This window comes from Alternaria conjuncta (genome assembly GCF_024043145.1).
Source record: "Alternaria conjuncta strain BMP 0040 chromosome Unknown scaffold_24, whole genome shotgun sequence".
Classification (NCBI taxonomy): Eukaryota; Fungi; Ascomycota; class Dothideomycetes; order Pleosporales; family Pleosporaceae; genus Alternaria; species Alternaria conjuncta.
In genome coordinates, this window is record NW_026250113.1 from 330,452 (window position 1) to 351,678 (window position 21,227).

At 52.2% G+C, this 21,227-nt stretch overlaps 8 protein-coding genes and 1 non-coding gene across 9 annotated transcripts; 3 read left to right on the forward strand and 6 right to left on the reverse strand.

Annotated features, from left to right (window-relative positions):
• Positions 1-2,789: 2,789 nt before the first annotated feature.
• J4E85_010594 (uncharacterized protein) lies at positions 2,790-5,096 on the reverse strand (the record flags this gene model as incomplete). Its single annotated transcript, XM_051474801.1, has 1 exon — positions 2,790-5,096. The coding sequence occupies one exon, from the start codon at positions 5,094-5,096 to the stop codon at positions 2,790-2,792; it is 2,307 nt and encodes a 768-aa protein (XP_051321477.1).
• A 953-nt stretch (positions 5,097-6,049) lies between these two features.
• Positions 6,050-6,555, reverse strand: J4E85_010595 (uncharacterized protein; the record flags this gene model as incomplete). Its single annotated transcript, XM_051474802.1, has 2 exons — positions 6,050-6,198; positions 6,261-6,555. The coding sequence occupies 2 exons, from the start codon at positions 6,553-6,555 to the stop codon at positions 6,050-6,052; spliced, it is 444 nt and encodes a 147-aa protein (XP_051321478.1).
• Positions 6,556-7,331: 776 nt separating this feature from the next.
• Positions 7,332-8,639, forward strand: J4E85_010596 (uncharacterized protein; the record flags this gene model as incomplete). The annotated part of the gene is made up of 2 exons (XM_051474803.1): positions 7,332-7,903; positions 7,961-8,639. 2 exons carry the CDS (start codon positions 7,332-7,334, stop codon positions 8,637-8,639), a joined length of 1,251 nt encoding a protein of 416 aa, XP_051321479.1.
• Positions 8,640-9,825: 1,186 nt separating this feature from the next.
• Positions 9,826-10,383, forward strand: J4E85_010597 (uncharacterized protein; the record flags this gene model as incomplete). The annotated part of the gene is made up of 2 exons (XM_051474804.1): positions 9,826-10,304; positions 10,371-10,383. The coding sequence occupies 2 exons, from the start codon at positions 9,826-9,828 to the stop codon at positions 10,381-10,383; spliced, it is 492 nt and encodes a 163-aa protein (XP_051321480.1).
• A 1,309-nt stretch (positions 10,384-11,692) lies between these two features.
• On the forward strand, positions 11,693-12,625 carry J4E85_010598 (uncharacterized protein; the record flags this gene model as incomplete). Its single annotated transcript, XM_051474805.1, has 2 exons — positions 11,693-12,530; positions 12,615-12,625. The coding sequence occupies 2 exons, from the start codon at positions 11,693-11,695 to the stop codon at positions 12,623-12,625; spliced, it is 849 nt and encodes a 282-aa protein (XP_051321481.1).
• A 93-nt stretch (positions 12,626-12,718) lies between these two features.
• Positions 12,719-14,456, reverse strand: J4E85_010599 (uncharacterized protein; the record flags this gene model as incomplete). Its single annotated transcript, XM_051474806.1, has 5 exons — positions 12,719-13,162; positions 13,213-13,946; positions 14,004-14,105; positions 14,156-14,252; positions 14,313-14,456. 5 exons carry the CDS (start codon positions 14,454-14,456, stop codon positions 12,719-12,721), a joined length of 1,521 nt encoding a protein of 506 aa, XP_051321482.1.
• A 2,511-nt stretch (positions 14,457-16,967) lies between these two features.
• J4E85_010600 lies at positions 16,968-17,050 on the reverse strand. Its single transcript has one exon. It is a non-coding gene; the product is annotated as a tRNA-Thr (tRNA).
• Positions 17,051-17,174: 124 nt separating this feature from the next.
• On the reverse strand, positions 17,175-18,374 carry J4E85_010601 (uncharacterized protein; the record flags this gene model as incomplete). The annotated part of the gene is made up of 1 exon (XM_051474807.1): positions 17,175-18,374. The coding sequence occupies one exon, from the start codon at positions 18,372-18,374 to the stop codon at positions 17,175-17,177; it is 1,200 nt and encodes a 399-aa protein (XP_051321483.1).
• A 550-nt stretch (positions 18,375-18,924) lies between these two features.
• J4E85_010602 (uncharacterized protein) lies at positions 18,925-20,562 on the reverse strand (the record flags this gene model as incomplete). Its single annotated transcript, XM_051474808.1, has 2 exons — positions 18,925-19,173; positions 19,237-20,562. 2 exons carry the CDS (start codon positions 20,560-20,562, stop codon positions 18,925-18,927), a joined length of 1,575 nt encoding a protein of 524 aa, XP_051321484.1.
• Between the last annotated feature and the right edge of the window lie 665 nt (positions 20,563-21,227).

A 21,227-nucleotide genomic window follows, 5' to 3' on the forward strand; every position in this document is an offset into this window, starting at 1 on the left:
ACCTCGGCCCGCGAGATCATAGCCATTTCCTGAGATTGATTTGAGAAGCAAACTCCGCATGACATGTTCCTCCAGTATTTTGAGTATGATGTAGCTGCGAGAAGGCAACTTTTGTAACGACTGCTCGAGGAGAGGACCGAACAGACATTCGTCATGGCTAGAGCTTTTTTGAGAAGAAGAGCGAACAGCACATGCATGGGAACGATTAAAGTTTTGGAGAACCGCAGAAAGAGTGTAATATAGAAAGCCAATCCCCAAGCCAACGAGAGAAGGCTTTATACCACTGTCTATAGTCCCGAGACCGACATAAATTTGGCGACTACGGGTTTTGTCGACAGGCGCTTCTCATGAGCCAATTGATTGAGCTGTTTGGTGCTTCCCACGAACACTCCGACATGGGTATTCGCACATGTGGTTTTAGAAAGGCAGAAAGAAAGGTCAGCTCATCGTACAGGATGAAGGCGTTTTCTGGACGGGAGAAGAGCCATGAAGCGAATATTTAGTCATTTTGGAGAAACACAACGGAAACGAGGGAGTAGTGAAGAAGACCAGAAGTGCGGGATTGAGAAGGTTTTATAACTGCAATGGCGTGTTTCCAGATCCTCTGCTCTCGATCATTCAACATGACCTTGTAAGTTTTTGAAAGAAACGGTACTTTGAGGAGAGTCCATGGATCAGCGCCAGATCTGATCTCCAGAACATGTACCGTACGTAAGGGCTTTTTGAACGTCGGAGTGACAGCGACAGCCCGAGAGCCGCAGACATGTCGTAAACCGGTAAACGTTTTAGAAGGAAGAAACTCAGAACAGCCATGGATTCGAAATAAGTAAGTTTTGGTAAAGCCACAAAAGGAGTGGTGTATAGGAAGCAAGAAGAAGAGAGGGAGGAGAGGAGCTTTTATATCTCATCTCCATCTCGTCTTCTCCAGCCATGTGAACGACGTCACGGACTTTTCAGAAGTTTTGCCACTCAGAACAGCCCACTCCATGACGTTTCGCTTGATAACATTTCGAGCCTCACAACACCCCTCCATTTAGGCGGCATTGCTTTGTTTTGTTGTAGGGAGAAGGCGAAAGTAGGACGAAGACTGCACACTCAGCCATCGACACGCGGCGTTTCATTTTTGAGTAAAAGAAGGAGAAGGCCGAGAACAAACATCCCAACGGTCAAGGTCTTCTTTTGGTTGAATGCAAAGAGATTGCGGAGAGAGCGACATAAGATGGGAATCGAGGGAAGCGTTTTTGAATGCGAAGCTTTCAGTCTTCCACTTCCATGCCGTGGTGCTTCCAGTATTTTGGTAAAAGCACACAGGAAGTGTGGTAATAAAGAAGTAGAAGGAAGAAGCAGAGGACCATTTTATACGCCAGGCCGCTATCCCCGTTCTTCATGTACATTGATCGCAAGCGTTTGTTTGCGCAGCGCAAGAAGCGGAGAACTCTCCATCGACACCTGAGTTGGGTTTTTCGATACGGTCTGCGGCCCTCATGAGAAGATTCCAGTGCAGTTTTGGTGGGGTTATTAGAGAAGAGGGCAGCGCAAGCGCACATGCCTCTTGTTGAATCGTCATTTTGGGAAAGAGGAGCAGGAGCCAACATATAAGATACCATGTATCGTTTTGGTATAAGAAGGAGGAAGGTGGTAGTTATAAGAGACACGAAGCCAGGAGAGCAAGAGGAGGTATTTATACATCCCTCATGTCCTGTCCCAAGCATAATGTCCCACTCCAGGGCGTTGAGTATCGAGCCAGCGGAACAAGTCTCCGTCTCATGGGCGGAAGCTTCCGGAGGTTGATTTTCACAACACTCGACTTTCACATGAGCTGAGATCGTCGTATTCTTGGAAGAAGCCGAGGCGGAGAACGCACATAAAAAGATGGTAAAGTGCATTTTTGTGGAAAAACGAAGGCCGGAGCGCACATGAGGTCGTTACGTCCTGTTTTGGAAGAAGAAGGCCGGCGCACACATTTTCCGGTTGCGCCTCACTTTTTGGAAAAGATCGAAGAAAGTGTGCGGTAGTTGGTAGGAAGCAGAGAGACCAGAAGAAGCGTTTTATACATCTACGACAGCCGGGCCGGAGGAGACATCGCTTTTCTGGGCGCGGTTTTTGGAACAGCACAGTCGCTGGCGCCATGGGGTATGTGCTTGGCCATTTTGTACAGGTTCTCAGCGGAGAGTCCTCTCATGGGACTTGGAGGTTGGATTTTAGAGAATAGGCTTGGGAAGACAGGCGGAGGGCTCGCACATGGCTGCATCGCTGGTCATTTTCGAGAAGGCCGCCAGGGCAAACATCATCTTTATTTCTATCGTTTTTGGAGAACGACCTGAAAGGATGTGGTGTAAAGAAGAGAGAAGGTTGCACCCAACAGAGGCTTTATATGCCCCCTAGCGCGAAAAGTCACCATCACATGCACCAAGCAGCTCCAAAATTTGAGTGAAGTGAAGACGCCAAGGTCTAATCATCATTGCATAATCCATCCGATCATCAATCTATCATATACCCACCCCGCAGTCTACGCAAAGAATGATGTAAAGAAAGAAAGAAAGACTCCTGTAAATGCCCATAAACCATCATGTATACTTTCATGAAAGCATCGCAACCAAGCGTCAAAAGAAGCCGTTACCATAGGGCAAGCATTAGGGAGAGAAGAACACAAACCCCCGAAAAGTAATGGCAACAACCCACCATCTTACTCATCTCTAAAACCTTGTTGCAGGGAGAACCAACCATCCATAGTAATATACACATATCGCAAAAACCTTCTTCTAATCCCAATCAAACGACAATCGCTCCTAGTTGTTTGCCAGCGTAGGCGCACGTCTGAGCTTGTAATCCGGCAGATGGTCAAAGTCATCTGTCTCGGAGTTGTATCGCCAGGCTTTGAACTCGACGCCGTAGGGCTTGGGTTCTAGCTGGTACAGCATTCCCAGTGGGCAGTCCAGATCGGCCACGTCCTCGCGCTTGAGGCCCTGGAAGTATGCTAGTAGCACGCGGGCTACGCTGCGGTGTGTGATGAGCAGGCAGTGGTCTGTCATGCGCTCGAGCTCGACGATGACGGGGCGGATGCGGTTGATGACGTCGAGGTAGCCTTCGCCGCCCGGGCCGGGGTATCGGTAGGCGAGCTTGTCGCGTCGCCGTTGGAGGTACTCGTCTGCGTACTTTGTGCGGATCTCTTCGTAGGTCAGACCCTCCATCAGGCCTGCGTTCAGCTCGTCCAGCATGCGCATCTGCTTGACCTCGAAGTCTTCGTCGCAAAAGTATTGCCCTGTTTGGATGCCGCGCTTGAGCATGGATGTCCAGACACAGAAGTTGCGTTGCTCGAGCTCGTGGCTGTAGTATGGGTTCGGAGGGGTGTGGTCGCCTGCTACTGGTGGGAAGTGAGTATTGGCCATCTTGTCTGCCTGCCGAACTGCCCAGTCCTTGCGCTGGGCCGCAATAAAGCGTGTCATCGCCTTTGCGTACTTTTGTCCGTTCTCGCTAAGGTCGGAGTCGCCGCCAATCTTTCCAGCCACGTTGTCCGCTGACTCGCCGTGTCTTGTTATCCAGATCATGCGCGGTGCCAGGTTGAAGTTGAGGAGGTAGTAGACGGCTTGGCCAGCGAGGAAGCCCTTGATCTGATGCGAGATCATCTTCCGGCCAACATCCACCATCTTGACGTACGGCATGTTGTTGTCTTCCTCGTAGTCGCCGATCGGAACGTAGTTTTTCTCGTAAATGGCCACGCGCTTCTTGAAGTCGGCCAGTGCCGCGACCTTGTCCTTGTCCTTGTAATCTGGACCCGACAGCTTGAGGCGCATGTTGGATTCGAGCAGATTCTGGTCTCGACATACGCTCTCGACGAACAGAACGTTGAGTTCTGGACCTGCACGATTCCGTATCCGCTCCATGATCTGCTGGCGCCGCGCGAGTGTGCTGTTGGTTGCATCGAAAATGCCGACAGAGCCACTGCCTTTCAGAATGTAGTCGAGCAGGTCGTCCAGAGTCTCCATGGCGCATTGCTCTCGCAGTGCCGCTGCCCGTTGGTTTTGTGGGTCGAAAAAGTCCGCCGACTGGTCCATGGACTCGTTCTCCTCCTCCACCGCCTCATTGTTCGGTGACGGCGCCTTCGGGCCTGGCGATGTGACTTCGACGCGTGGTGGTGGTAGTGACGGACCCTCTTCGTCATCCTCCGCAATGGCCGTGCTCCCCCGGCGTGGGTCCGGCAGGTTCTGTGGGTCTACGGGCCCATCGTGCGCGGGGTCGCCATTGATAAGAATTTTCGCAGCGATTTGCGGCAGTGTGTCCTGATGCTCCTCAATGGCCTGCTTGACGGACGAAGAGACCCGCTCGAGGTTCGCTTGCGACAGCCGGAACCCACTGTGGCTCGCAGCTACTCTCCGCTTCTCTCCCACATTGAAAATCTTGGTGTCGTGCTGCAGCCAGTTCAAGTACCGGGCCATTTTCTTTGTGATGTATGACTTGCCGCGCGCGGGCAGTCCGACCATGACGATGACGAGCTTGGAGCCGACATCCCGCTGTGCGATCTTGCCGTCGGGGGAGACCTTGGACTTGGTCAGGCCGGGGATATCGAGCGTAGTAGGCCGTAATCGCGGGGTTGACACGGCGGAGCTGTTGCGGGTTATGGCGCTGTTACGGTCAGTGAAGTAGGATGAGCTCTGCGGCGGCGCGTCTCCATACTCCCGCGGGCTTCCCGGAACGGATGGCAGTGGGGTGTCACTCAAGGCAGCGCCTACGCCATCCTTTGTGACCAGAGTGCCATTGTGGTGTTGTTGTTGGACTGGATTCGGTACAGCCTTTAGTTCGCCATTCTGAAGTGCGCGCTCCTTGAGAGCTTGCACGTTCTTTGCAGGCGCAACCGCAGGGAATCTGGGCTCAGCGGATGAGGCGCGCGGAGTGAGGTCGTTGTCGGTGTTTGTGTTTGGCTGCTTTGCGTTGTCGAGAGGGATGGTGAGTTTGCTCATTACAGATCGGGCGTAGATGGAGTGGGAGCTGAGGCGGCGGTTGGTAGTCGAGGTGTTTGAGGAAGCTGAGGATCGACGGCGATGCGGTTGTATGCGATTGACAAGCTCGGTCACCATCGGCGTCGGGACTGCTTCCATGTTCGGCGTCATGCCAAGATGTCGAAATTCTTATGTCAAGCTAGCCTGGCCGCTGCGCTAAGATAGCACCCAGGGCGCTGGAGGCGAGTCGCGGCTGCCGGTGCAAGACTGAGTTGCGTTGAGGAGATGTTTCAAAAAAAGCCGTGTGGAAGAAGGGTCTCTGTTGGAATGTCGGGTGGATTTGCAGAAGCAGGCTGATCGGGCCGTTGACCTTATCAAGGGCTGGCTCGATATGACTGTTCGGAGTCGGCCTTTGGTTGAGAGAACCACGGGTACGCCGCTGGAACTAGACCGTTGGCGGAGGACGAGTTTTCAGGAACGCGCGCAAACGCGTTGAGAAATGCATCATCGGCAGTTTATATCTCGCAGCCTGGCCGGTGAAACTGCGATGCAATAAGGCGCGACTTGTCTGCATCCCTCGCCATGTTACAGGCCGCTTGGCAGGTGCAGGTGTTCCTGCTCGAAGCGGACAAACCCCACAGTCCGACTCCGATAACCAATCAATCCACCACGCCTCCCACTGCGCCTCGCGACGATGAATAGAGCACACTTTTACTGTGATCTGTACCCAGGTACAGGCCAAGTTAAGAACCAAAGTAGACCTGACACAAGCCATGGTTCCATTGTCGCGTGATGCTCCATTACTTTCAAGGTGTCTCGCACTCGTCCGATGTCGACCAGTTCGTGGGTGGACCCAGCAACGTCAGCGTGCAGCCACCAACTCCACTGTTGTACTGTATAGGCCAAAGTCCTTGGCGCGCATGTACAGTACACACGCGACATGTATTTCCCCATATTCCGAGAAGCCTCCCAGACGCGCCTTCCGTATCGTGGGGATCCTGAGCCACCTACAACATGCTTGGAGCGATACCGCGCTAGCCTTGTCACCCGTGATGAAATTGCATGTCGAAAAGCAAAAGGTGGCAGTCGCGTCCGAGGAGCAGAGTCAGTGACTATGTCGTAAGCTTCAGCGTCAGAACCAGCAGGCAGATGTACGCTGAGACGCTCAAGGCTGTCAACACAGACACCACATTGCCGGATGTTCGGAACTTCTTCCTGTGCAGGCCATCCTCACCGACTTCTGAGAAGAACTGTTTGTTTCCTATTCGCTGTCAGCACCCGTATTCTCGTCGTCATACATCGGCATGATCGTTCCCAACTGACCTTGTTGTCGCCGGAACAAACTGATGAACAAGATGCCAGCACCGTAGACAGCGAACAGCGCACCGATCGAGTAGAACTCGGCGGTGAAGATCTTTAGCACGACAAGCGCAAAAGAAAACTGGCCGATTGCTGTACGGACGTAGGCGCCTTCGAATGTTCGCTGTGCTGCGCGGATTTCAACCAGCTCTGGACCAGTCAAGATGACTGAGCGTGCGCGATGTAGATGGAGACGATATCTGTCTGCTGCGTGACGGCCCTGGACGTTGTGAGCGGTGGACACTTCTGGGCGAAACATGCAAAGGTCCTACTTCGAACATGGTGACTGTTGCAGGTTCACCAAGATGTGGAAAGATGGCAGTTAGTGGTGATGTTGCTATCCCGGTATTACCTCGGGACACAATCGGGTACGCGATGGATAGCTAGAGGAGACGGGTGACGTAGTGGGGTAGGGAGTATCCCGAGGTTCAAACGACAACGCGTCGACTAACCCGCCAGTACGTGGTTTCACTTCCACGACGTGTATATTCAAGTCGCACGATAATGAAAAGTCGGACTTCGTGAAGATGTCTCGTTCTCGCGAAATGTCAAACGCGGTTAGTTCTACACAAACGCGTTAGCGCGCCTTCCCAAGATGAAGCTCCAGCGACTGACGTTGCTGCAGGGTCCAAGCACCTCCGAAGTTGTTCCTCCGTAACCGTCCCCGCAACCACAAACAATGTTGCGAAAAGTTCAATCCGATATATAATCTCGCGAAGACACCGAATCCAAGTAGAATCGCCATCCCCTTTCAACGAGAAAGCGCTGCATGCGACTTGGCGCCTGGCGAAACTTCACGCAGCGCGTCATATTTCCTTCTGTTAGGACCAGCGTACGGTATGTTCTTATTGCGAGTGCTCGACAACGCGACTTGTCATCACTTTGTAACTTTGGTCTCTAATTGACACGAGTAGGCACTCGAACGACCGCCGGACCCGCTTTACCACCCCATTGTCTCGATCGCACGTAACGTTTGTACGCCCATTTCCGCCCTGGGACGACTACCCCGACACCCGTGTCCACGAAGAGGGAAGAATGGGAAAGTGGAATTACTACGGAGTGAAGGTCGGGCGCAAACCGGGAATCTATACGGATTGGCCGAACACAGAGGCGCAAGTCAAGGGCTACAGTGGTGGACTACAACAGGGCTTCAAGACCCGAGCGGAGGCTGAGGAATACGTCTACGGCCCCAATGGACGCTCTAGTGCACCCATAAGCCTACGAGGGGATCTTTCTGCGTCTGGGTCTCCGTCAGCGACAGGCACTTTTGACAGGAGTAGAGAGATATCAGAGAGTGCGCCTAAGCGACAAAAGAAGGAGAACGCACAACCGGCATTGATCCCAGATCACCAGGAAGTCAAGGTCGAGCCCGGGTACGGCCCCCTCCCACCAGACGCAGTAGACGGCTTCGATCCGAACATCAAGCTCGACGAGCTGACAGGCAGGATCAGGGAGAAGACGCAGGAGGAACTTGGCAAAAGGAAGAGACAGCCGACCGGAGACTCCAAAAGCCCCGTTGTGGTATACACGGACGGCGGTTCGCGGGGCAATGGCAATGCTGGCGCCAAAGCCGGCTGTGGTGTCTACTTCGGCCCACAAGATCCCAGGTTCGTGTGGTCTCCAACAAATTCTTGATCGGGGACAGTCCACTAACAACAATACAGAAACGTCAAAGAACCTCTAAGGGGTGATCTCCAGACCAATAACCGAGCCGAATTAGTCGCAATATCTCGCGCGATCGACCACGTTCCCATCGACCGCGACATGGAGATCATCAGCGACTCCAGATATTCTCGCGACTGTCTCACACAATGGGTCCCAGGTTGGGAGAAAAAGGGCTGGAAGAATTCTCATGGCAAAGATGTCATGAACAAGGAAATCATACAACCCATCCTGGCAAGAATACGAGAACGAGAAAAGGCTGGTGCGAAGACCAAGATCACTTGGGTCAAGGCCCACGACGTCAATCCAGGCAACATCGCAGCCGATAATTTCGCAAACCAAGCTATGGACAATTGGACTGTCGATCTTGCGTCCGGGAACACATTTGACATGTCAGAAACCTTGCGGACGAAGTACAGGAATCCCAACGATCCACCATCGCCGAAGCAAGAGTATGATGTGGAGGAAATGGAGGGGTATTTGCGCCAGCTTGCAGATGAGGACCTGAATGGACTCAGTGATTATCCTTCAGCTGAAGCCGTTAATCAGCCTTCGATTGACGTCGATCAAGCTGCTGCTGCTTCGGCACAGGACGTCGACGACGTGTTTGCTGACCATCCAGCGTTCGCATCGAGGACCAATGGAGAGGAGAAGGAGACGGAACGGGAATTGGCATACTAGATACCCGCCAGCTGCCGAATAGACGGTATGCGGTTGGTCTGGAACCAAATGGGCTAACCATGGTACGTGTATGAGAAATGAATTCAACAACAATACTCCTACAACACCTTTCAAATCTCTGCCACTTTCAACCACTTTCAACCATTTCCACATATACAATCTACATATGGCTTTACCTCACACCATCTACCAACTCCCCACCACCGCCAACACACCAGACCACAACGCAATGTCCCACAAACCCAACCCCATCGTCCCAACACCTCCCTCACGCCTTTCCACACTGACATCACACCTCTCCACCTTCCTCTCCGAAGCAGCATACTACTTCTCCTGGTACATCGTCATCGCCATCGTATTGAAAATGCTCCTCGTCAGCATTGCCGAGGTTATCTACCGCCTTCGCTATTGCGCACCACAAGGCTTCCTTTGGAGAGCATGCGGGGTGCCTCTTCTAGGACTATTAATTGAATTGGTCTTGAAATATGTTTGTGCCACGGTATTCTGGTGGATGCTGGAGATTGCTTGGGAGGAATGGTGATGAGAGGGGGTAGGCGTGAGGAGCTGGATTGGAGGCTTCGTGGTGAGTGTGTCAATGCGCTATGCTATCATCCTGGGTCCTTTGCAGGGAAACTCGATGTGGATGATTTGAGGGGGTCGGTGTACGCGGGTCCGGGGGCAGGCAGGTAAGAGGACGCCTTTCATAGTCAAACGTCCGTACACTACGGTGATGGCACGATCGCGGATGTACGGGCTAAGCACTCCAAGCATCGCACGCCAAGTTCGGAAGACGGCACTGACGTGCGAATGGGAACAAATGTACACACCGGATCCCATTCCGAGTCCTTCGCCACAGGCTAGTCATGTGTGCCTGCACTCGGAAGAACCGGCTACTAACCCCAATCAGGCCACCCACCATCATCATCATCGTGTATAATAATGACCTGTCTTCGCCCCGCTGCACCTACCTCTCGAACTGAGTCTCACGTTCAAACGCACTATCGATACCTCAGTCATTGTCATCCCCTCCCATTATTTAATGAGGTATCCAGTCATCGTGTACGTCTTTTGTATCGTGGGACTCACTCCCAGTAAAACAATATACGACCACCTATATCTCCTCTTCACCGGCTACGCTTTCCACATCTACTTCGTCCACACCACCAAACACCGCCGTTTAAGCATCATGCCCGACAACTTGGACCAATCGCAAGCCCATCTATCCCAATCCGATTCCCAGACCAACTTGGGCAACAGCAGCATGTCCACCACCAACGACATCAAACAACACCGCCGCTACTCGTGGTGGTGCCGCGTGCTCGGTGTTACGCAAGTCGTGCTGCAGACTGTGTATCTGGGGTTGAACTACTGGACAAACGGGCATCTGACGGTTTTGCAAATGACGACGGCGGGGTTGTATATTCTAGGGGCGGCGCTTATGGAGGTCGATTTGAGGAGGAAGGAGAGGGAGTTTTGGAATGTGGTGGAGAATGGGGGGAAGAAGGATGTTGAGAAGGGGAGGCTGGCTTGGGAGGAGGGGGCTGATGAGAAGACGGGGTTTTTGAGCGAGAAGGCGGAAGGGGAAGGGGATAGATACAAGGGCCGGGATGATGGTAAAGAGAAGGTGGAAGTAAGGGCGGAAGAGATGAAGGGGGACTCTGAGATGTGAGTTGCGACTATGGACCTCGTACAACGAGGGATACTAGACGCTTCCGTCGTACAACCTAACAGAGTCTCAGTTTGAAGTTCCCTTATTACCATGTTGGCCTACTTCTCTTCTTCATCGCTTGGACAATCCACTAGAAGCTAGTAGCACTTTGTTGATAACCAAAATCTGTTGTTTGTGCATCAAAGCGTCTTACACTACAGCGACAAGGCGCGTAGGTGCACGCTAATTGCGCAATCTACTTAAAGTTTAGCAAACATGTGTTGTCAAATAAAACAAAGAGCTTACAAGCTCAGCGCTATGACATTCCTCTACCTGAGCGGCTTATCACTTGACTTTGTCCCAAAAAAACCGTCATACTCTCAACCTTTACATACACTCCACAACCCCATCTCTCAACACCCGCCACTTCCAAGTCCGCAATGTGCCATGCATTCAAAAATCTCCTCTCGACGATTTTCTGGTATACCATCCTCGCAATCGCAGTCATAGCCTCAATTCACACGCTTGTGGCCGTCCTTGCTCTTTGCGCATATGCATGCACAGTCAAAGGCGGCGTGTGTATCATTCTTTTCCTTGTCTTTATGGTTGCTTGCACAATCTTCGGTGTAGCGTTCTTTCTGTTCCTATGTGGTATAGATGTATTTGGGATTCATGAGGCTATGCCGTGGGTGGACTAAGTTGGCTGCCAAGGTTGGCAAGAGGTGGACATTTGGTAGCGAAACCACGTGGAAGTCGACTGCGCCCTGCGCGAAAATGAGAAAGATTTATTACCCATGGTTAGGACTACGAGTAACATGGTTGCAGACTGCGGTTTCTAGGCTTCTCCCTGAGTAAGATCTTTATAGCTTGCTTCAACTGCTAAGGAAGCATCTTCTCTTCTCATCATACATCCACACCCTCCGCATCAGCTTTCCAGACATAACGCATTTCAAGATGATGTCACCAGTAGCAAAGTTCGTGCTCCTTTCCACGCTGGCAGGTGGCATCGTCGCGACTTCCTCTCCCACGGCCACTGTTCTTGGCACTCGTGGACTTGCCTCCGACTCAACCTCAATCCCAACGCTTTCCCCATCGCCTTCCACCTACAAGATACCTTTCAAAACTGGTCACGGCCCGGTCGTAATCTCGACTTCAGTCCCTGCATTAACACTGCATGACCCCAAGCTCAGCACACCAACGGTTATATCTTCACCAACATATGAATCAGCGTCATAGTGCGTGAACCCCCTCTTATGCTAAATCTTCCCCTAAATTCATCGCTAACAGTCACAGCCACAACATCTGGTCCAGCAACGAGCACCAACCCGAACGCACATTCCCCCACCACATTCCCGGCGAAATCAGTTCAAGGGAAGGTAAAATTGAAGGCATCACCATCGATACCATGTACGACACCGACTGTCATGGAGACGATGGAGATGCCCACATCTACTTCACCATCGCATACACGAACGGCACACTGGCCTACGACCCGCGCGGCCGACCCGGCCTCTTCGCTTTCACAACCCCCTGGTACATCTCATACCCCAAAACGCTGCGAAAAGCCATCTTCAACGACCCGACCCCATATCGTTCCAAACAGAAGTCCGAGGACTGCAAGCATGGTCACTGCTTCAGTGAGGTACTGCCTGGGTTGCTGTATAACGACGAGCCCGTCAAGTTGAAGCGCGTTAAGAACCCAAAGACGCTGAGACCGTTCACTTCTGATCGGGACTACTTTGCGCTTGGCGAGTGTCACTATGACGACAGCCTACTCGATATCTGGAGGATGAGTGTGTATCTCGGTAGGATTGGATACTATATCCACGGCGCTAATATACCGCCTGCTGTCATCGACTACGTGGAGGACAGAGTACGAACGACGTATCCGACGCTGGAAATCTGCCTGGTTCTCTGGGGGACACTTGGTGCTATTCCGACTCTCATATTCGTCATCGTTCTCTTGGTCTGGTTAGTGAAGATAACAATTTGGCTAGAATATGATGGGCCAAAAAGGATGTGGGCTTCTGCTCAACGTAGCCGTGAGGCTATGTGGAAAGCTATCATCATGGCGCCGGGTAAGGGATGGGATACGGTAAAGGGTCGTTGGAAGAGGGGGTTCAGGCGCCAGAGGAGTGTAGTCGCGCCACCGAATACGGTGCAGTCGACGGCGGATGAGCAGCTGCCGACTTATGAACTTCCCGAGTGGACACCTTCGGAACTTGCAAGGCCGCCGAGTTATCGTACGTATGATGGTGGTTGCGAGGGGTTTAATACTGTTTGAGCGGGTTGAGGGATGTAGAACAGGATAGAAATACAATCGACAGGCTGGGAATAGATATACCGAACAGCATAATGCCACATATGAATGAGATCCCCTTTCTTCCTTAGCCGTTCCACACGTGCCTCACCGCCGCTCGACACAAGCCCATCACCGCACCACCTCCCCAACAACCCTAACCTTAATCCCCTCACTCCCCAAATCCGGCATCCCCAAAAAACAATCATTACTCGTCAACACATCCCTCCCCTCCACCGTATCGAACACCTCCATCCGAAACCTCCGCCAAATCATCGCAAGCCCCATATACAATTCCGACGTAGCAAGATTCATGCCTAGGCAATTACGGCTTCCGCGCCCGAAAGCAAAGAGGTAGCGCGTGAGTTTGGGGTTTTGTATCCACCGCTCCGGACGGAAGGCGAAGGGGTCGGGGTAGATGGCTGGGTCGGTGTGCAGGAGGTAGGAGGATTGCATGATGGGGGTGCCGCGGGGGAGGGTGTAGGGGCCGTATTGTAGGGATTCGCCCGTGGGGATGCGGGGTTGGCGGGAGGAGACGCCGTGGGCGGTGCGGAGGCCTTCGTTTATTACTGCGGTCTGGGGGTTGGTTAGTTGGTTTGCGGGTGGGATATGGGGTTTGATCTTACCAGGTATGGCAGAGCTTCCAACTGTGGTAGCGAGACTTCGTGGTCAACTGTCGGCATCACGGTTTTCAGTTCCTGTCTCAACTTCTCTCCAACTTTCGAGTTTTTGATCAAGTAGTAAGTAGTAACCGCCAAAGTCCTGGCCGTCGTCTCCGTCCCCGCACCAAGGATAACACTAGCATCCGCCGTCAACCGCTTAGGATGTTTTTCTTTCTCCGGAAGTTTACAACCAACATCATCTCTTATGTCATGAAATATCGTTCTCCTCAGATTCTTCGTATCGCCATCGCCGTCCTCAAAGTTCATAATACGTTCAATCCTGCCCAGCGTCCTGAGACTGAAGGTGTTCACTGTGGCTACCCCGGGGCTTAGTTTCTCGACAATCTTTGGCGGAAGGTCGAGCATGAAGTTCATGATAGTAGGGAATTGGCGCGCAAATGGCTCGATCTGAATCCCGTCGTGCATAACCTTGAGCCAGATCTTGGCGTAATCTTCATGATCCAGAGCTTTTATCGACTCGCCGAAACAGTACTCGGAAATGGTGTCCATGGTGAAAGCGGCGTATGCGTCGTTGAGATTCACAACACCGGCTTTGTGGCCTTCCTTCTCAAGTTCGCCGGCGAAACGATCCATAAGCTTCTTAGTGTTATTTACGACGAGCTCTTCGAGAGCTTGGACCGAGCGCTTGCTGAAGAAAGGCGCTAGGGCAGTCCGTCGCAACTTGTGCAAGTCATGGTCTATGGTGTCCAGTATTGCGCCTTCCCAAGACTTTGCACCGCTATGAAACGACCAACTACAACGATCGCGTTTGTGACTCATGCCGGACGCGTAGATCGTGTCGAAATAATCTGCATCGTGGATATGGACTTGAAGAGGATTGATCCGTATAATAGGCCCTGTTGCTGCGGTCAGAGCCGTAAGGCAGGCATCATTAACCTTGGCTCACCGTATTCTTCATGTAGCTGCTTGATCTTCCACAAGTACTGAAATCTGTGCGGGTAGATCTCATAGTAGAATTCGTACCAGAATGTGAATGCGGCCAGCTACGTAGCATCAGTCATGATTTTGAGTCTTTCCTAGAACACGTTGTCTTCCGCGCGTACCTTTGACCCAGGGATGTCTGCTAAAGGATGGAAATACACCCTGTACACGCCGACGGCGAGCCAGTACAAGATCCATATTCCAATCAGAGACGCAGCGAACTCTTTCGATGCGCTACTACGCAGGAGATCCCAGAGGCGGTCCATGGTAAGTGCGGTGGATGATGTGCGGGGGGTCGCATCTTCCACGCGAGGGGGCCTTGGCAAGCCATATGTACACACGCTAGACTTCGCGCAGGTAACGTGAGACAACAACATAGTTTATTGGAACGCCAGCCAATAATAGTGTCAGCATATTCAGCAGGGCGGGATATGCAAGGGCGCCAAGACCATGCACACCGTTAGCGCTTACCACAACGCTGATACGTCATGCAGGCTACACAAGCCCGTTGCATGTGTGATTGCAATTAAGATGACTGGTTGGCGTTCCGAGATAGATGCTAGATTTGCCAATACATAGGTCCCTGTAGCTGGGTAGTCGGATACCAGCTGGTGTTGGGGTTGCACGAGATGCAAGTAGCGGGCAGCCTTGTGTTCCCCTCACGTGCTGTAGACTGGCAGGCACCGCAAATCATTCGTGGCGCTCTCGAAATGAGATTCGACATCATTCGTAGTGCTGGAATATTTGGGCAACTCGATTTCAGCAAGTTCGCATTGTTTCATACCCGTTGAACATCATGAGACATTATGCGCAGAGCTTCGAAGGTATCCGGTGCCCAGAATTTAGGCAGCATCCTTTTCTCTGTAGTCTTTGGCATCGGCTGAGCTAATAGACTAGTCCACTCGTAGCCTGGCCGAAGGACGACATATGCGCTGATGTGGCACTCGTATCTCCTGCGGATTTCGTAGGGTGGTGAGTCGAAAATCATATGGGACCTTTCATTAGCTCCATTCTGCGGGAATAGGTCTCAGCATACTTCTCCACACTCATTCGTCACGGGTGCACTTACTGTAAATATGTGAACGCTTTCAACAAGACTACCGCCAGTGTGTTCAAGAGAGACAATCCATCCGACATATTCACCTGACACATCTGACATGTAATATGATTTTGTTGTGTGTGTGACTTTGATCGTGATGACATCTTCTGGGACTGGGAACAGTTCCAGTCCTCGTTTAAAACGTTCCTTCTGGTATGGCAAGCAACAAGGTCGATAGAAGCCACGATCGTTTTGTCGAGCGCGTTTTGCAAGTGCTAAGCCGAAGCCGTTGATTAGAAAGACTTCTTCTTCGACCACGTCAGCGGTTGGACGCATAGCTGCCTCTTTCTCTATCATCCATCGCACGAGGCCCAGGAGATGATCATCGGCGGCTGTTGGTCCTTTCCAGTTTTCTTCAAACCACCCGACAATCTGGTCAAGGTTTGATTGGAAAGACTTGTCGTGCGATCGGCGAAGCCGCTGGCTGACATCTAGGGTACATCCGATGCACAAGGTCAGGACTTCGAAGAAGATACAACCCATGGAGAACATATCTGCTGAGCGGCCGCTAGGGGCAAAGCCAGCTACTTCCGGGGCAAAATACTTCGGTGTACCCCGATCCCCTTCATCGGTGACACTAGAAGTCAACACGGAGAAGTCAGTCGCCGTACCAAAGTCTGCCAGCCATAGCCCGTCCCTGGAAAGCAAGATATTGGATGGCTTCAAATCTTTGTGTTTGACGTTAGACGCATGTAGGTAAGCTACTGCGCTTGCTATGCAGCCAATTGTCTGTTTGAGGAAATGCCTGCCTGAGTGGCTGTCAATCTCCGGGTCTCGGGTCAGAATTCCAAGCGCGCGAAGTCTTGCTTCGCGATCGGCATCGTGTTCGGCTCTCCTTTCTGATAGCTCGAGTGAATCCACATTCTTGACCAAGACCATTTTGTGTAGCCAGTCCACATCCTCAAGAAGAGTCGCAAGATCGCAGGTCGCGATAGGCCACAATAGCAGCCCGAGGAATGGGCCTTGGCTGTAAGTCCCTACTAGCCGGATTATATGATGATGCGAAAGTTTTTTGATGATCTCGATTTCGCGCATCTCTCTTTCGCCTATCTTACGACGACAATATTTGCGTTTCCAAGCGAGTCTGATGCCATTGCATGTTGTCTCGTACACTCCGCCGTTCATGCCATGACCGAGAAACTCGCCTTCGGCTAGAGGAAGTGCTTCTGACTTGTGGTAATCAACGTGAGATGTGCCGCGGCCAGACCAATCCAGCCTTACGCCATCGATGTACTCGCAGGGTGGCTGGTCAGGGGTGTTTGATGTAAGCTCTTGTGTTGACGATACTTCTCTTTTTTCGAGATGACCTGAGGTGGTTGATGTACCGGACGACGACGAGCGAAGTCGGCTGGAGATGTTAAAGTTCGAGACGCGTTGAGACATGGGGGTGGTATGAGACCAGAGTGTTTGTAGAAAGTAGCAGGTCGTAAAACTTGATCAGGCTGTAGGCTTCGCTTCTTGGCTTCGCGGCGTGTGCTGACTGTCGACTGCGGGGTGCTCTTAAGCCACATCATGCAAGCCGGGGTCAGCGATACCCAACCAACCATCTGCCTCATCTGCATCAGCTATGGGCATTGCCAAAAGACTTCAAAAGAAAGCTCCTTTTGCGCCTGTGTTGGTCGGCTCGGCGCATAAGTGAATCCGGCAGCAAAAAAGGCAAGTCAAAAAGGAATTTAACAGCTGAAACTGAGGATTGAACTCAGGATCTTCGCATATCGTACGACATACGAGTGCGACGCCTTACCACTTGGCCATTCCAGCCGAGTTATTACCGAGCGTAGATTAATAAACCATATGAAGACTCGTTGAGGTCGAGGAGAAGGATTCAGCGCCAGTGTGACCGATATTTGCGGCGAGCGAAGTCGCTCTTCTCGGTGGATTTCACCTACTTGCGGATACTCGCCTTGTCCACATTACTGATCAATGCATCCCTCCACTCTTGATCCTTCAGTATACTCCGCACCCTAGCCTCCAGCCATTCGGTGTTTCCCCAGAAGCCCCAGCTAGCCTGGAAGCGGAGCCAATCCACGAGTGCTGTCTCCCAATGTCGTACGAAGATCGACCAGTTGTACTCTTGTTTGCCGGTCTCTCTCAACCTTTCCCAGTATCGTTGCAACAGCTGCTGCTCGCCTTCTTGCATGGGTAGCTCCCGCGGGATGTGCGAGTCGGCAACGAGCATGCTCAGCGGAACGGAGCATGTGAAGAACTTGGCGAGATCACAGACGCCGAGGCCAAGACCAGTATATTGGAAGTCGTAGAAGGCGACCTCTTCGCCCGACTTGCTGGTGAACATGTTTTCAGACTTGACATCACCATGGATCAGAGTTTGGTATGCTTCGATTGGTGACCGGCCGGCAGCCTTCGGTGAGAGAAACGCTGCCGCTATCTCGGAGATGGAGAGGTCCTCGCCATCAACCCAGTCTGTGAGTGGCTCATTCCACTCGGCGTCGTAATCCTTCGCCAAAGTATTGTACTCCTTGCGACGCGTCGCAAGATAGGTATATCCGCCATTGAGCCATACCGATTTGTTCGACGAGGCCTGTCCATAACGTTGTACTTCCTCGAGCGGTGGTAGGACCAGAGATGCAGAGTCTAGAGACTTGACGCGGGTCCACCAGAAGCCATGGAAGCCAGAAAGCCAGTCCAGCGCGGCATAAGCCTGGGTCGCTGTCAACACGTCGCGTTTCTCTCCAGCCACAGGATATTGTTGCTTCAGATTGCTCAATAACATCGCAGTCATCGAGGTGCCATCCGTGTTGTGCTTGTTGATGCTAGCGACGCATTCGGCGACCGGTAAAGTTGCTGGCATTTGAGGAGCGAGGTGACTGTAGAAGTATTGTTCAATCTGATAGCTCAGGATCTTTCTGGTATGCCCTTCGTCGCTAACCTTCGTCGGTGGGGGGTTTACAAGCTTGAGTACGTAGGATTTCGTCGAATCTGGCGAGCCTATCGGATTAGCGAAGACGCGACATATCTCGCCGTAGCCTGCCCATAACGACTGGATGGTTTGCAGAGATTGGAGTTCTAGTCCCTTCTCAAAAAGAAGGGCAGACGCTACTTCGTCTGGGGATACTCGTGCTGGCATCGAATCTGCTGGTTGCCGTAGACGGGCGTATAGAAGCGGCAGTAGGAGTATTGAGACACCAGGGACGAAGAAGCAGGCGAAAATCAGCTGTGACCGTGTGATCATCAAAAAAGCGAAGCAATGAACGTGGGAAGTATGTAATATAGGTGCATAGTCAAGGGGATAGCGTTGGTGACCACCCAGGCATGCTGTTGTTGCAAAAGTACGCCGAGGGGTTGAATGACGCGACGCGTCATGCTAGTCATGTGTGGCTGACATAAGCGAGTATCCTGAATCGAGCTCTCCGCCCATACACCTGGGCATGCCCCCACGCCTTATCTGAGTCGATACTGCCATTCGCACTTCCGGTCATCGCAAACTCGAGAGCCTCCGCACCACTGTAATTATGCTTACGGAAACCTGGCACGACATCGCTCAACATTCACGACGAGAATCACCGTGTTGACGAGACGCCAGATACACTCAAAATGGGCCATGCTGATTGACCAAACTCATGCATTGGTATCTACTACGAAAAAACGAACAACAGTTGAACAAGCTTTATTCGCATCTACAACAAGTATTGGAAGTAGATGTTCTCCTTGTCTGTCATGTCTTGCAGACCGTTCTCTCCGTGGACCTCGGCACCTGCCTCATGGAAATGGCCGCTCATCGAATAATCGATGGGGTTCCTGGGAAGACCAGCCGCCTCGCGCTGATCGCACTTCTTCTTCTGCATCCAGGTGATGAGAAGAACTTGAGCGACAACAACACCCCAGAGGATGCACCAGATGATCAAGATGCCCTTGAGAGCGTTGACCTAAAAACGTATTGTTAGCGATGAGACTTCGGCTGAATATACGACAGGATGGGAGATACTTACGTATTGCGGTTGGAACTTCGCATCAAAGATGTAAGGGGTGATGATGTTGCCTACAGCGTTGCCGGCGTTGAAAGAAGTGTAGTAGACGGCCTTCTTGGTTTGTCCGGCGCAGTTGGAACCCATCCAAGAGATGAGCAAAGGGTTAATGGCGTATACGAAGGCGATCAAATAGTAACCTGCGAGAAGACCACCCTTGTTGTCTGGAGTTTTTGGTAGCGCAACCAAAAGGGCAACACCAACAATAACGATGGTGACTAGGCCGAGGAAAAATGGCGACTTGCGCTTGAAACGGTATGCGAGCCATGACGCACCAAGAATGGAAACGACCTGAAGCGCTCCGAAAGGCATGTTCAGCAAGACAGCTTCGTCCGAACTGAATCCAGCCAGATTCTTCAGGATAATGGAGCCGAAGACCGAAGAAACCGACGCACCAGCATTGACAGCGATGACCATGATCATGTACAGCCAGTATTTGGGTTCAGTCAGGGCTTCGCCGACATGCTTCCAGTTGAACTTGTGCGAGACGATACCCTGTTGATTCGCCTTCACTCGGTCAACAGCCTTCAAGCGATCCTCCGGTGTCAGGAAACGAGCCTCGCCGGGGCTATCGTGGGCCCACCAGTATGTGATAAGACCGATTACGATAGTCAAGAGCCCGAAAAAGAGGTACACCATCTGGTAGCGGTACAGCGAGGACGAGTGTATCTGAGCGAAACCGTAAACGATGGGTGAGCTGAGCACGGTGCTAAGACCATAGCAGCTGTACCAGCAAGCCACGCGGAATGGCTGCTCGGAACGCCTGTAAAAAGCAATGGTGATCATCGAGAACAGGGGAACGACCATAGCCTCGAAAGCACCGAGGAAGAATCGAGATGCGAGCAGTCCGGCGTAACTCCTAGAACCACCGAGGCCACCGGCAACTGAGATGCCCCAGCATGTGATGATGACGGGAAGAACGTGGCGGTATCGTAGCTTGACGAGGATCCAGGCGGCCAAAGGCTGCACACCGAGTTGCGCATAGTATCCGATGTTGCCGATGTTTGAGTAGTCGTTGCCAACGAGATGGGCGTCCTCCTTCAGACCATAGACGGCTGTCAATCCGATGATTCCCTTGTCAGCGGATTGCAGGAAGTACACCATGCACAGAAGCGACAACATCCAGATGTCTGTCTTGCGCAGGATGCGTTTGCTATCTGCCTCGGTGCAGATATGAGCCTCGCTTAGGCCAGCCTCCTTGCCCTCCTCATACGCCACGGCGTGGTCGATGGAGGTGTCGGACACGTGCTCCATGCCGATAGCGCTCGGTTTCTCGTCCGCGGAAGCCATGTCGCAAGAACAGTGGGTAGAAAGATGGGGTAGAGAAGAGATCTGGGGATGAGCTACAATCTGGGGTACAACTCTGGGGTCGGAGTTTATATGGCTTCATTAACGCGACGCGAACCACGCCAACGGGAGCCGGTCCAACGGCGCAACGGACTAGAATTATCCCTCCAACAACTTTGCGCGCACTAGAAGGATGCACTGTTGCTTCCGCGCCTCTTCGCGGACTGTGCTGATGCGAGCTGTTGCGACCAATGGCCCGGCCATAAGACGGTGTCATGATAGCAACCGGCTAAATCGATATAAGGGAGGCACTCGTGATGCGCCAATCGTCCGCACGGAGGACGACCCTTCGCCTGAATCGACGGCTCGGACACCAACAGACCGAGAAGGTTGTTGATTGCGCTGACGAAGTGAGTAAAGCTCACGGTGTTTGGGTATCGACAGTTTTACCCGAGCGGTATTTGAATGAAAGGCGAAGCTTATGGGTGTAGTACGTACCGCTCCGCCGTACAGCGACGAAACCTACAACATGCCGATCTAGCCATGATCCCGGAAGCGTGGTATACGACGCGACGGTCAGAGCTTAGTGCGTACCCTGACGCTGTTTGACTATACGAGTCTATCTGGCGATCCTCCAATAGACACTGCGTCTTTTTACTGGCATCACT